General features: G+C 48.5%; 1 protein-coding gene across 5 annotated transcripts in view; it reads right to left on the bottom strand.

The window, feature by feature from the left end:
* Positions 1 to 16,028, bottom strand: part of LOC149444017 (ras-related and estrogen-regulated growth inhibitor-like) — a 193,134-nt gene that overhangs the window by 146,133 nt on the left and 30,973 nt on the right. For all 5 annotated transcript variants that reach the window (XM_089654979.1, XM_089654982.1, XM_089654977.1 and 2 more), the window contains one exon: positions 15,360 to 15,420. Coding sequence is in view for 1 of the 5 variants with exons in the window: in XM_089654977.1 (XP_089511103.1) it covers positions 15,360 to 15,420 (61 nt within the window). In the remaining 4 variants the exon portion in view is untranslated. The remainder of the gene's footprint in view (positions 1 to 15,359; positions 15,421 to 16,028) is intronic.

Below are 16,028 nucleotides of genomic sequence, written 5' to 3'. Positions count from 1 at the left end.
ACCAACTCCCGCTCAGCGTGCCCGAAAAAACACCCCTGCCCCACTGGACGATGGGACAAAAATTCCTGAACCGCCCGCACTGGGCACACCAGCGAAGCCGGAAGAACGAAAAACACACCCGACCACCACGTCCCAATTGGTCCGTCTTAGACCGACGTACCAGCACCTCCACCCATTCGCCGGAGCACCTGACCTCATCCACCAATAACCCCCCAAGAACCGATTTGGACAGACTAACGAGCTCCCCAATACGCAACGCCCCAAAAAAGGCCACCACAAAAGCCGCCCGAAATAAGCACACCTCAAAGTCCGAAGAACACACAGACCACAAATGCACAAAGACCCCAACAACTCAAAAGACACCGGACGACGAGAATCCTTACAGCGATGAGCGCTCCGGTAACCCCGGAGAGCCTGCCGAACCCAACAATCTTCAGTGAAATCCCGACACCCTTTCAACTTAAAGAAGAATGCCAAACCCGCCAGTCAGCGATCCACCGCAGCAGCCGACACCCCCCGCTCAAGATTCCGCGCCACAAAGTACAATACCGCCCAAACCACCTCCGTCCCCCAGGGATCAATCTCAACCCGCTGTAGCAGATCCAGCCACTACCGCCAGACCCTAGAGTATGCAGACCAAGACGCCTCACTCACCAAACGCTGGATCCAGCCCGCAAGGACTCCAAGGCAATCTCCCACAGCCCATCGGGACAAGGAACCCCGTGTTGCTCCGCCGCCGGCACCACCTCTCGGAATTTGTCCCACTGAAAGCGAGACAAAGCGTCAGCCACGGTGTTATCAACCCCAGGGAGATGCACCGCATGGAGAAAAACATTCAGACGCAGACAACGCAACACTAAATGGCGAAGCAAGGCCACCACCGGTCGTGAAGAAGCTGAGACCAGATTGATGACCTGAACCACCCCCAAATTGTCACAGTGACAACGCACGTTTAGATTTCAAAAATTCTCTCCCCAAACCTCAACCGCCAACACTACCGGAAAAAGATCCAACAACACCAAGTTGCGAAGAAAACCCGCCTCCCGCCAGGAAGCAGGCCACGAAGCCGCACTCCATCGACCCTGGAAAAAGCCCCATAGCCCGCCGACGCCGACGCGTCCGTGAACCAGTCCAAGTCAAAATTCCTAACAGGGCCAGACATCCAGAGAGCCCGCCCATTAAACGAATCCAAAAAGGTGTGCCACAAATGCAAGTCCTCCCGATGATCCCGAGTCAACCGAATAAAATGTAAAGGGGAGGTAATCCATGCCGTCGCCACCGCCGCCAACCGGCGGCAGAACACCCGACCCATGGGCAGAATCCGACAAGCGAAGTTAAATTTTGCCCAACAACGACTGTAAGGCCCGCAGCTGAATTTTTCGCTTGCCCCAGCACCCCACGTAGTTCCCCTTGTAGAGCCACCAGCTTAACCTCAGGCAAGCGGCACTCCATCGTGCCGGAATCCAAAACAATGCCCAAGAAAGTCATCACCGTAGCCGGGCCCACAGTCTTATCCACCACCAGAGGAATCCCGAAACGTTCCGCAACGTGTTGCAAAGTGGCCAGCAAAACTGCACATACTCCGGAATCTGGCAGACCCACGCAAAGAAAATCATCCAAATAGTGGATGACCGAATTCACCCCTGAGACATCCCGCACCACCCACTCCACGAATGAACTGAACTTCTCGAACAAAGCGCAAGATATAGAACACCCCATAGGAAGGCACTTATCAACGTAAAAATAGCCCTGCCAATGACAACCCAAAAAACGAAAACTGTCCGGATGGACTGGCAACAGCCGAAACGCCGACTCAACGTCCGATTTCGCCATGAGCGCACCGCGCCTTTACCGACGGACCCAGAAAACAGCCGCATCAAAAGACGTGTAAGACACCGAACACGACTCCGAATCAATAGCATCATTCACCGACCCCCCTTAGGGAAGGACAGGTGGTGAATTAACCTAAACGCATTTGGCTCCTTCTTGGGCACAACCCCCAAGGGAGAAACAACCAAATCCGAAAACGGAGCGCAAGCAAACGGACCCCCCATGCGTCCCAACCCCACTTCCTTACGCAACTTAGCCAAAACACCCTCCTCATGCCGCAACGCCGACCGCAAATTCCGAGCTAAAGGAGGAATCAAAGTCAAAGTACACGGGATGCGAAAACCCTCCGAAAAACCCGCCGTCAGCAGCACTGCAGCTGCCCGATTAGGATACCTCTTTAAGAAAGGCCCCATCCTTTCCACTCGCACCGGAGTCGTCCCTCTTACCAGCATGCTCTCCGGGAAGGCCTCGACCCCGCTGGAAACAGCGCGACAAGGGATGGGAGCCCCCGCACCCGGAACATTCGTGCCTAAAACGGCAAGACCCACCAAATCGACACGTCCCCTCTTGGAACTGCCAGCAGAACCCCTGACACCTGGAGGTCGATTGTCCCGGGGAGAACGAACCGCCGGCCCCGCTCTGAAAAAACGAACCAGGGGCCCTCGCCGGTGTCATGAGTCGCATCCAGAGGCCAATGTCCTTATGATCCCAACGCAATGACGGGCGAACCGCCCTCCGCTGCCTAAACTGCTCATCGTACCGAAGCCACGCAGTACCCCCATAAACCCTGTGAGCCTCACCAATGGCATCAAGGTAACAGAACAGTGCCGAGCAATGTTCAGGAGCCTTCTCCCCAATCACACTAGCCATGATCGCGAACGCCTGCAACCAATTTGCAAAGGTACGCGGGATAAAATGAAAACGCCGCTGCTCCGCTTCCACCCGCCTACTCTCGTCAACCCGGGACCCTTCAAAAGGAAACCGCTCCAAAGGCAAGAGTGAGAATATATCAACGTACTCCCCACTCCAAAATCTTCTCCCGTACCTCCGACTGTAAGTGCGCACCCAAAGGGCCCTCAAAACACACGTACACTTCGCCCCTGGCCGGGTCCGCCAAGCAGACAGGCCCGGACACCCTCAAATCCGCACCCAACACCGCGGAGGGGGCCGCAGAACCCCGATCACCTGTCGTGGCCGGAACAACCCCTAGCCCAGACCCCGGAGGAGAAGAGACCCCCGGACGCCGCACGTCCCCGCTGTCCTGTACAAGAACCCCGAAACCTTCCCCACCATCCGGCGGGAGCCACGCAGAAGCAGGCCCAGGCGCCCCACCACCGCCCCACTCAAGACGCCGCAACAGGTCCCGCAAACCGGAAATCACATCACCGAGACCCCCACCCATACCCGACGGGGGAACGCCGACAGTGCACGCCGCAGAGGCCGCGCCCACCGTAGCGGCCCTACCACCCCCCAGCAGGTCCCGTAACGCAGAAGAAAAAGAGATAGACCCCAGAACAGGTAACTCACCAGGCTGCCCAGGAGATGCCCCATCAGCCGCGCGCTCACAATCCACCGTTGTAGAGCGGCCAGCCGTCGCCCCCGCATCGGGTTCCGACAGCTCGCCCTCCGACCTCTCGTCCTCCGCGCGCTGTTCAGATGGCCTCCTGGTCCCAGGAGCCACGGGTCCTGCTGGTCTGTGCCGCTCACGACTCCGCCTCCCGGCACCAGACACGCTCACCGCCGTCCCTGGGCTCTGACCTGCAGCACTTCCAGCTGCCCTCCACCCAGCTCCAGTCTTCCGCTGATGCTGCTGTGGAGCCAGAGCACCAGACCGTCCAGGGGGCCCGCCGGCCGCAGCAGTAGACAGCCCAGCAGCCGCAGAACTCCCCGCTGCACTCCGTCCAGTGCCGATCCCACGCTGCTGCCTCACTGGAGCCGGAGCCCCAGACTTCTCAGGTGGCCCGCCGGCCGCAGCAGGAGACAGCCCGGCAGCTGCGCGCCTCCCACGCAGGGCTCCCTCCCTGACCGGCACCTTGTCAGTGGAGGAGCCGCAGATTCTTCTTCTGCCTCCATGCCGTGCGGGCGGGGGGAGGGGCTTCCCCCGCGCGAGGCTCCGCCGATGGCGGGGATTCCTCCCGGCTTCCCCGCTAGCAGAGGCAAGGGAGCGCCCTGCAAGCGGAGCCGGAGGGGCCCGAGCGGGGCTCCCATGGTGGCTCTGAGCTCTGGGAGGGGGGGAGGGAGCCCGGGCTAAAGCGCTCCGGAGGCCTAGACCTCTGAGCACGTGGGCGCTCCCGCCCCCCTGCTGCAGGTGATGAGCCCGGATCCTGCAAGAGATCCGAGACACGGCTCTGCAGCCAGTCCATCCCCCTGTCCTCCGCAGCCTCCCGCAGCTGAGCCAAAAGGCCGTCCATGGCAGGTCTAAAGGTGGCCTGAAGCAAGGTGTGCTAAACAGACACCAAGCTCACACTCTTGCCGTCCAGCTAACTGACGCCCCCTCACAGAACCTCCCACCCTAAGGTTCAGAAAAACCCCACCTACACCAACCTCTACCAATCAGCTACCCCCCACTAACAATAACAAATCTCCCTGGAGCTACCTTAACCCTTTCTGCTCTTCCTTCCCCCACTCTGGGCCTAGTCATGTATGCCCTGCGCTATTTCTTCTTTATTTCGCTACGGGCATTTCTTTATTAACAAAAAAAAATTGCTACACTATTGGTGGCCTTGTGCCTCTCTCCCCATCCCTTTTCTCTTATATTGCTTTACAAGTACATAAACTAAAAAAAAAAAAAATAATAATCAATTGGATTTGGTGGATTTCATTCGCTCACAGATCCCCTGCTGATCAAACCAGTGCGGGAGGATGACAGAGCGGACATGGAAAGAGCCTACTCTGCTCTATGGGCGACCGTTTACACCCAACTACCCACTGATCCGAGCCGCCTATATGGAATAGGATAGATTTCCTTCTAGTTTTGTTTTTTTTTCCAGATCAGATCCAGAGGTAGGCGGTTGTAAATGGGTGATGCTTTGTAACTTTATACTGCTAAGCTGTAGAAATTTTTAGATGAGGTTTAGTGCGAGAATTATTGCTCTTGCTCTGAGGTTCGTGGCGATACATTACATGTGTGGTTTGAACACCATTTACAAAATGGTACTTGAGCTTCTTTGACACGTTCGTCACACTTCAGGCAGCCCATTCAAGTCAATGAGCTGTTGTGCCAAAAAAAAAGGGCTAAACGTGTGACATGTTGCTCAGGTGTGAATGCAGCCTTACTCAATAAAAAAAAGTACCTAATTTATTGCAGGAAGTGGGTTTCATGCTATAGATGACTAAAACATAGCCCCCTCCCTGTGTTTTTTCAACTGAAAGCCCCCACTAATCATCTGACATAAATCAGTGGGCTGGGTTGGGTTGATAACCCTGGAACATTCTCCTTTGACGACAAGTCAGAAACAACAACGCCTATATTTCTATTCTGTCAGTTTCATTTATAGGCTAATTTCAGAAGTAAAATAAAAACACAGCCCCCCTCCCCTGGACAAACTTCCCAGCAGGTACTTATTTACCTTCTTCAAAAAGGTAGTGGATTGCTCAGTCCTGTACAGCCTATCTAGTATAAATCTAGCGTTGGGCTGTCCACACATTGTACAGGTATGGTACTAATAGTTTTTAATACAAAACTTTTTTCTCAAATATGAAGTCCCCCAGAACATGTGTATAACATAGCAGGTTTTCAAATGGTTAAAGGCATTTTCCAGTGTGAACAAAATTCCTTTTAACTGTTCTTGGCTGGCTGCACTGAGATCAGGAACTACGGTTTTAAAAAGAAAAGTCAATAAAATGTTTAATAGAAAATGTTATTAAAAATAGAACCAACATTAATTTAGAATTCCATTTTCTTTCCCAGGAACGGCTTCTAAAAGCAGATGAAATCCACAATAGAAGAAAACATACAGATGGAAAGTGTTGATGGGAAGCATACTCTCTTTCAATGACCATGTCGCTTGAAAATGTTTCCATCCCAAGGACACCTCCCAAGCTTAAGAGGCTGGCATCCATCAGGAGATATGCCCAGGTCAACAGGTGTAATGATTCCCCCGATTCCAGTGCCGGTTTGGTCAGCCAACAGGTTATAGATATCCTGGTCTTTGGACAGAGGCTCATGGGCTTGTCCAGAAACTGAGACAGCTTGTGCAATGCAATCAGAACATTGAGCTGCAGAGGCCTGGCATGATACTGAGCAAACATCACTAACTCGAATGAGGTCACCATGAGCCCAAGAACCTTCATGCAAAATCAAACCACAGGGAGCATGCTAGCTTGGACATCTAGTACTTGCAACGAAACGGATTGTAGGACTTGAGATCTGATAGGAACAAAAGAAACTCACCTGATATCCTGAAGTGGCAGACTTTGCCGTGGGCACTATTCTTCTTAATGGATAAGATAGTGCTGTTTGCGCCCATGACTTCATTAACCTCCATAGTGGTCTGATTATGTCCATATTTCTGTGCTCAAAGCGGTACATTTTTTTGCATGGAAATATGTATTTTTTTATTGTAGGCCTGTAATTTTTAGGAATAACTCACTGAAATCTGTCCGAACAAGAGTCTAGTAAACATCACAGGTATGTTAAAATTTGAAACACGAAGTGATAAATTATAATTTAATAATCATAAAAAATAATATAATAATAAATTTAATTCAATAATATAAATCAAACCAAAAACACAGAATTTTGAAATATAGCGCCAAGTTCGCACATCACTAGGCAAAGTCGCAAAATCGTTTTCAGTGTCTGATGACGAATTTCCCCACGAATCATCACTCAATTCTGCAAGTAGTTCTAATTTACTATCACTGTTCTCTAGTTGGTCTAAAACCGATTTTGACCTAAAAGGGATGCTTTTTGGACGCTTCTCAGTTTCCAGGCAGAAAGAACAGTAAAAATGAAGGCAGGGCACAGGACAAAGAACCGGGAGATTCAAAAAAGTAAAAATTTGACACACGCAATACACTATAATCTCTTAGTATTACATTACTGTATCAAACCATTTCACATCCATTTTGTCCCTAGTGCTTTGTCCAGGGCTATGCCTGCACTTTTACTGTTCTGATTGGAAACTTGAGAATGTCCATGGCGTCCAAAAAGCGTCCCTTTAGGTCAAAAGCGGATTTAGACCAGCTAGAAAACAGCGATAGTGAATTAGAATCACTTAAAGAGTTGAGCGATAGTGATCTGTGGGGAAATGCGTCAACAGACGCTGAAAACTATTCTGCGACTTTGCTCAGCGATGTGCGAACTTGGTGCTCTGTTTTAAATTTCAGTGTTTTTGGCTTGATTACATTATTGCAGGGGTGGGCAACTGTTGCCCTCCAGCTGTTGTAGAACTACAAGTCCCATGAGGCATTGCAAAACTGACAGTTACAAGCATGACTCCCAAAGGCAGAGGCATGGTGGGACTTGTAGTTCACCAACAGCTGGAGGGCCACAGTTGCCCACCCCTGCATTATTGAATTACATTATTATATTATTTTTTATAATTATAATTTTTGATTTCGTGTTTCAAACTTTATCATACCCGGGATGTTTACTAAACTCTTGTTTGGACAGATTTAAGTGAGTCATTCCTAAGAATTACAGGCCTACAATATAAAACAACAAATGTCCATGAAAAACAATGTACCGCTTTGACATTCAAAAGTATTGATTAGTTAGACCGCCAGGGAGGTCAATAAAGGTGTCTAATGAGAGTCATTCTCTGTCAAAAGAAATCCTTTCTAGAGGTTTCTCGCAAACTGTCTGCATAGCCCAATTCTGCAGGCAAAGGAGTCTGTGCATCTGCAGTTACATAAGAGCCAAGGGAGAATTTTGGCAAGGGAGGAAGCCCCCAAACTGTCTACAAAGTAGCAAAAACTACTGAGATTTTTGGAGAACTGAGGGACATCCTCTTTAGGTATTGTAAAGGCTTTGTTGGGACAGGAAAGTTCCTAAATCCACCACTGGCACTTTCCACGTTTTGTGGTAGGTGTTATCCACTGGGAACTGCTGCACAAATCTTGGAAGTGTATACATTTTATCTGGTTGTGGCTAGTCCTCACACAGCACATCCTTTACTAGTGGGTAAACTGTAAAGGATCTGCAAGGTTTCTTGGATTGGGGAAGTGATTCCATACTGTTGACCTTAGGTCTAGCAGGTGGAGATGGTTATAGTTGCAAACAGGAGTGCACCTCATCCACCAAAACCTTAAAGGATAAGTTCACCTTTTCACAAAAAATAAAAGTTTATAAACTATTTGTGAAGATTCCACAAAAATGTATTTCCTTGAATTCTGTGACGTTGTCACTATGCCCTGGGAGAAGGCACCTCTGTGTCACAGCATCCACAGTTTCAGGAGAGATAGGCAATAAAAAAATCACTGCTTGGAGGCAAGGTGCCATGAGATATGCAGTCCATAGAAGTGGGAAGTAAACATCAGAGGAGAGGATGTGAAAGAAGTTGGGAGGAGCCAACTGGGAAGGGCAAAGCCAAAGACTCCCCACACCAGGGTACAGGCACCTTCCCAAGGGAGAAAACCACTAGGTGTTGTAAATGCCTGGCTTTGCCCGCTTTGGTAATGTATACCCTTCTTTTCCATGAAGAGGGTTTTCAGTAGTGGTGCACTGAAATGAAAAATTGTGGTGCCGAAACTGAAACTTTAAAATGCACTTGGCCAAAAACCGAAACGCGGTATTTAAAATTAAATATATATTTTTGGAAAAAAATACACTTTGATGAAAAAAAAACAATATATAGACCAATTTTTTTGTAAAATATGAAAGAGGATGTTACGGCGAGTAAATAGATACCAAACATGTCACGCTTTAAGATTGTGCACGCTCGTGGAATGGGATGAAAATGCGGTACTTAAAAATCTACATGGGTGATGCTTTAAAAAGGTCTACAGGTTAGCAGTGTAAAGTTACAAAGGAGGTGTAGTGCTAGAATGATTGTTCTTGCTCTGATGTTCATGGCGATACCTCACGTGTGGTCTGAACACCATTTACATATGTGGGCATGGCCTACGCATGTGTTCACCAGTATGTGCGAACACGGGGGGACGGGGGCACTTTAAATACATTTTTTAAAAAAAGTTTAATGTTTTGGGGTTTCTTTTTCACTGTTCCTTTAAAAACGTTTTAATCACTTTTACTCCTATCACAAGAAATGCATGCATCCCTTGTGATAGAAATAATTTGTGTCAGGTCCTCTTTATGGAGAGATATGGGGTCAGTAAAACCCCATGGGGGGGGGGGGGGAATGATCAGCGCAAACACTGCTTAAAGTCCTGGGTAATCCTGGTGTGGGGTGATGGTGTTGTATATAGGTGAATGAGGAAGATGAGCGCGGGGAGGCTCGTGTGGCACGGAGGGCGAGGCTTCCAAAAAGACTGTAGCTGACTCTGTAGGATGAGAGAAGAAGAAGCGCCTCTAAGTGCAGTATATCACTTTATTCAGGTGTAAAGGTAGGAACACTCACATAGATAAGGGAAGTAGAAGCATAAAAACCGTGGTTGGTGTAACCATCAGTAAGGTAGGTATCCAAGGTGAAGAGCTGTCATCTGTGTGGGGTATGGAGAAGTCAGCGTGCTGCCTGATCAGCGTGGTGGCTGGAGGGGAACAGCTGAGAAGCCGGCCGACGTGCACGTCCTCCCTCAGAGCCGGGTAGAACGCACGCTGGAACGCAGGGGGTTCAGGTCAGGTGAGTTTTCTGGCCAATCAAGCACAGTAATCCCACGGTCATTGAACCAGGTTTTGGTGCAGTGTGGGCAGGTGCCAAGTCCTGCTGGAAAATGAAGTCAGCATCCCCATAAAGCTAGTCTGCAGAAGGAAGCATGAAGTGATCCAAAATCTCCTGGTAGACGGCTGCGTTGACCCTAGACTTAATGAAGCACAGTGGACCAACACCAACAGATGACATGGCTCCCCAAATCAACACAAACTGTGGAAACTTCACACTGGACTTCAAGCATCTTGCAGTGTGTGCCTCTCCATTCTTCCTCCATACTCTGGGTCCTTTGTCTCCAAATGAGATGCAAAAGTTTCTCTCATCAGAAATGAGGACTTTGGACCACTGAGCAACAGACCAGGTCTGTTTTTCTTTAGCCCAGGTAAGATGCTTCTGACGTTCTTTGTTGTTCAGGAGCGGCTTGACAAGAGGAATATGACATTTGAAGCCCATGTGTCCAGGATCCGTCTGTGTGTGGTGGCTCTTGATGCACTGACTCCAACCTCAGTCCACTCCTTGTGAAAGTCTCCAACACTTTTGAATGGCCTTTTCCTGACAATCCTCTCCAGGTTGCGGTCATCCCTGCTGCTTGTGCACCTTTTTCTTCCACACTTTTCCCTTCCACATAACTTTCTATTAATGTGCTTTGATACAGCACTTTGGGAACATCCAACTTCTTTTGCAATTGCCTTTTGAGGCTTTCCCTCCTTATGGAGGGTGTCAATGATGCTTTTCTGCACAACCGTCAGGTCAGCAGTCTTTCCCATGATTGTGATTCCTACTGAAACAAATCGAGAGACCATTTAAAGGCTCAGGAACCCTTTGCAGGTGTTATGGCTTAATTAGCTGATTAGAGTGGGACACTTTGAGGCTAGAATATTGCACCTTTTCACAATACTCTAACAATTTTTAGATTTTACAAAAAAATAGAAAGTCAGCCTTTAGAAACACATTAAGAAGATTGTTGACAAATGTACACATACTATAGATATATGGTAATGACCTCTCCACCTGGCTACCCTTCTTTCTCTCCTCTGAGCTACCCACCATCATCCTTGGAGACTTCAACATCCCTGTCAAGATCAATAACCCGGCTACATCCCAACTCCTCCACTTAACCTCTTCTTTTGCACTCGCACGGTGTATACAATCCACCTCCCACTCCAACGGGAACATCCTGGACCTTGTCTTTTCCCACCTCTGCACTCCCCACAACCTCACTAACACCCCCTTCCCTCTCTCTGACCACAACCTTATTACCTTCTCCGTCCTCAAGCACCTACCGTTCCAAATGTCAAACTATCACCAGCCGAAACCTCCGCAACCTGAACCCTGCCCCCTTTCACTCTGCAGCTGATCAACTTTACGACAGTATCTTTGCCCTATCCTGCCCTGACCTGGCCACTACTGCTTATAACAACTCTCTGTCAACCACTCTAGATTTGCTAACGCCTCTAACCACACGAAGCATTAGACCCCGACCGCTTCAGCCCTGGCAGACTGATCACACCAAAACTCTCAAATGACGCAGTTGTGCACTGGAGCGACTATGGCGCAAAACCAGATCCCAACTAGCGTTCACCCAATATAAATCTGCCTTTCACACCTACACTTCCTCCCTCCACGCTGCCAAGCAAGCCTTTTTTCTGACCCTCATCAATACCCTTCCTGTCCTCGCCAGCTCTTCTCTACTTTCAACTCTCTACTCTCTCCGTCCCCACCTCCACCCAGTACCTCATTCACCGCCCCCGAGATTGCCAATCACTACAAAAACAAGATCAACGCAATTCGTAGGGACATCTCTGCTGCTGAGACTTCCACCCCACCTAGCACCCCTCACACGGAAACCCCCTCAACACCCCTCTCCCTCGACCTCACCACTGTCCAGACCTCCACCCCACCTAACATCGCTCACACTGAAGCCCCCTCAACACTCCACTCCTACGACCTTGCTACCACTGGGGAGGTCACTAAGGTCTTCTCTGAAGCCTGCCTCACTACCTGCCCCCTCGACTCTGTCGCCTCAACTCCTACGATCTTCCTCCTCCATCCTACGCTCCTTCACCCACATCTTTAATCTCTCCCTCTCTACTGGCACATTCCCCTCCCCTCTGAAGCACGCACACATCACTCCCATACTTAAAAAGCCCTCCCTGGACCCCACCGACCTGAACAACCTTAGACCCATCTCCCTGCTGCCATTTACATCCAAACTCCTTGAGCGCTTAGTCTATAATCGCCTAAGCTCCCACCTCAAGAACAACAACCTCCTGGATCCCCTACAGTCTGGCTTCCGTCCCCTACACTCCACCGAAACTGCCTTACTCAAACTCAACAACGACCTGCTAACCGCCAAAGCTAATGGCCACTATTCATTGCTCCTACTCCTCGACCTCTCCGTGGCTTTTGACACAGTCGACCACCCCCTTTTCCTAAAAAAACTACACTCCCTTGGCCTCAGAGACTCCACTCTCTCCTGGCTCTCTTCCTATCTATCACAATGCTCCTTCAGTGTTACCTATAACGCTACCACCTCCCGCTCACTCCCCCTCTCTCTCTGTTGGGGTCCCTCAAGGCTCTGTCCTCGGGCCCCTTCCCTTCTCCATCTACACCTCCTCCCTTGGCTAACTAATACACACTCACGGCTTCAACTGCCATCTCTATGCCAACGACACGCAAATCTCTCTCTACACCCCTCGCCTCACCCCTTCAGTCTCCTCCCGAATCACTAGCCTAGTGAACGACATATCGGATTGGATGTCACTCCACTTCCTCAAACTGAACCTTTCCAAAACCGAGCTCCTAGTTTCTCCCCCCTTCCCCCCCGACTTCTCCATCACGACCAACAATGCCATCAGTCCCACCTCTCAAGCCAGAGTACTTGGTTTCATCCTAGATTCCAATCTGTCCTTCCAGCCCCAGGTCCAATCGCTGAAAAACTCATGTAGACTCCACCTCCGTAACATCTCCAAAATACGTCCGTTCCTAACCCCGGAAACTACTAAGCAACTCATTCCCTCCCTTATCATATCACGACTTGACTACTGCAACTCCCTCCTCACTGGCCTACCTCACCACAGGCTATCCCCGCTTCAGTCGATCCTGAATACTGCGGCCAGACTCATCCACCTTACCAGCCACTCCGTTTCCGCCACCCCCCTCTGCCAATCCCTCCATTGGCTTACGATTGCCCAACAGATCAAATTCAAAATGCTAACACTGACGTACAAAGCTGTCTATAACGCTGCCCCAAACTACATCACCGACCTGATATCCAAATACCACCCAAAACGTACTCTCCGCTACTCACAAAACCTCCTTCTCTCTAGTTCCCTGGTCACCTCCTCCCATGCCCGCCTCCAGGACTTCACCCATCCTCTGGAACTCCCTACCCCAATCCATCAGACTATCACCTACTCTCCTCTCCTTCAGGCGCACCATGAAAACCCACCTCGCCAGGGAAGCCTACCCCGCCCTCTGCTAATCGCCGATCTCCTCCACAGCTATTCCTCCCGTACCGCTATCCCCTCCCTCCTAGATTGTAAGCTCCAAGGAGCAGGGCCCTTGAACCCCTCGTGTATCGTATTGTGTTATTGTACGGTCTCATATATAAATACTGTATTAGAATGATTTGCTTGATAAATCTCCCTCAGTATGTTTTCTGCAGGTATATTGTAGATGACATTTTTATTTGGAGCCCCTCTTGGGAACAGTGAAGATATTCCTGAATAATGTAAATTCAGTGCATTCATAGAATTAAAGAGCAGTAGCTTACTGAAATAACCTTTTCAGCCCAAAACAGCACATGAAACTATTATGATCAACTTTTTTTTATAGTAAGGTGTTTTGCGTAAAAGGGAGGGCATACAAACAAAAAATCAAGTAATACCAGAGAAGTAAGGCAGCACTATTATCCAGAGTAGAGGTTCAGATTATTAGAGATGTTAATTGGCAATTTTTTGAGTGGTTTTGTTATGAGCGATGATCTGAGGCAGAAGATAGGACAGCCTTACACTACTTCTCTGCCAAGGAGAGAACACATGTAATTAATCAAAAATCAAGTAGTCCCTATGTCAGGGCTCCAGGGTATGACCAGAGGTATGTGAACTGACGCAGGGAAACGCAGGCTTCAGATATGTTATAAACAATATAATTTATTAACACTAACAATACATAAAAGCAGTGCAATACTAAAACATAACAGTGCAAACGAACCAAACCAAACCACACACAGATAACAATACATACAATGAAAGCGTCGTCAGGCAGGCCGAGTCAATAACAATCGGGCAGGTAGGAACATGGGGAGCAGGCAGAGAGTAGTCAGGTCACGAGCCGGGTACAGCAACTAACGGGCAGGTAGGTACAGGGAGTCAGGCAGAGAATGGTCGGGGTCACAAGCCAGGGATCAACAACAAGTCAGGCAGAGGCAGGAACAGGGAACAGGAACGCAGGTTACAAGATACAGGGGCCCAGGAAAAACACACACCAAGGCACAGACTGCAGGTCTGGCCATCCCTTAAATACACCTGCAGGGTGCAGGGTTGAGTCTCTGATTGCTGAGAGCACCCACTGGCCAGCCCTGGTACTGTAGCCCACAAGGCAGGTGAGTCCCACCATTACTGGCAAGTCCATTCCTGACACCCTATAACTTTAGTCTGTATCATTATAACGATTAGGCCCCATTCACACAAGGGGCTGGGAAAAGATAGTTTGCTGTACTCAGAGATGGCTACATGAGACACAGATGCAGCCTTTGCTATGGCCACACACAAGCCTCTCCACTTCAGCCAACCAGAGGAAGCCTTGTATCCATTCATAAAATACAAGGCTTTCTATGAATGGCTGAGGAGTGCTCAGCCCAAATAGATTGTCTGGGGAATGGAACTGGAAGTCCCAAGCCACTGCCAGAACACAGTGCTGTAGGCAGCTGCCATACAGAGATCACAAGGGACACATCCGTTAGTGAAGGAAATGGTTTAAGCTAAGCTGGCCCAAATTAACTATTTTAAGTCACAGTAAACCTGGAATTCTGCATTAAATATGAACAGCTGTGGCCTCGGCCATAGATCTGTATTGAGTACAAATCTGACAGCCACTGCTACCGTTTAGACATACTGATTTTCATCCACAGATGCCCATGTGAAATGTAACCTTATAGTGGATTTCCAGGCCATTACTAACTAAGCTGAAACCTGCTCCTACCCCGTTCTAGATCCTATTCTAACTACCCTGTGAAAGGAATATACTTGCCTATTCTGAGGCTGCTCCTGTCTGGTCTTATGATCAGCTCCCAGTGGCAGCTTTAAGGGAAAGGAGGGACAGCCAACAACGGATGCCCCACAGCAAGCCTATGGGTGATGTCAAAGCACAGGCATTTTGGTTATTGTCAGTGGTCTCCTTTTCATGGTAGCTGGAGAGACCATGTGACTGGACAGGAGAATAGGTAAGTATAGGAATCTTTCTTTCACAGGGTAGTTAGAGTAGGATTTAGCAGGGGGTCAGAGCAGTTTTAAGCATAACTAAAACAGATTTTCCAGGACATTGCTACAAAATCATTTTAAGCCACAGTTGACAACTGAACAATAAAAAGGAAAAGGCAGGCAGGCTGTATGATCTGTATGCATTTCAGGGCTACAGTTTCAATCTTGAATGGCGTTTACCATATACATCCAGTCTATTACAACCTTTCCAAGCAAACAATGCTTATATGAAATGCAATATTTAAATCCTGAGGGAATAAGATGTAACATTTACCTAGGCTGCAGAGAAGAGCTTTGTGAGCACAGGTATCTAAGAGATGGCCGGAGCAACGTGACTGAAATGAAAAAGGAGACATAGGTCATAAGCAAGAAAGTGAAGTTACCTTACATAAAGATTAAAATCCAATTCATTATTCATTCAAGCAAATTGAACCATATGTTGTCTATAAAATATACTGCGCTTATTACATGACCATTCCTAAAACAGCAATGTGTAATGGTCTAAACATAAAATTCACTGAGCTAGAACAATCTTTATTTTCCATAACAATTATCTTCAGCAATGTGAGGTTAAAATCACATGTCTGCAAAGTACAGTATGCCTTCTTAAAAGGGTATTTATACATCAGCACATCCACCACAAATTCTAAGAGTTAAAAATAACAAAAAGGTTTTGCGCCTTGTGCTGTGTACAGAGACGTTATCGCTCATCCTGAGCATCTTAGGTCTAGATCATGGATGTGTAAGGTAATCATTTCAGTTTCTGTCATACTGGAAACTATAGCCAGCCCTGTACTTCTGGAGCTGCAGGGAGGAGAGCTATGAAAGCTGCAGCTCTCATACAGTGAAAGCATCCTGTCATTTACCCTTGTTTTCTTCTACCCTTGTCTCTTCGCAAAATTCAGAATAGAGGGTGGAGACATGCAAACATTATTTTATAGTC

This window comes from Staurois parvus, unplaced genomic scaffold (assembly GCF_062004578.1).
Source record: "Staurois parvus isolate SC_StPar_1 unplaced genomic scaffold, SC_StPar_1.0 ptg000818l, whole genome shotgun sequence".
In the NCBI taxonomy this organism is placed as follows: domain Eukaryota; kingdom Metazoa; phylum Chordata; class Amphibia; order Anura; family Ranidae; genus Staurois; species Staurois parvus.
Note: the sequence above shows the minus strand (reverse complement) of the source record. Positions and strands in the feature narration are given on the sequence as shown.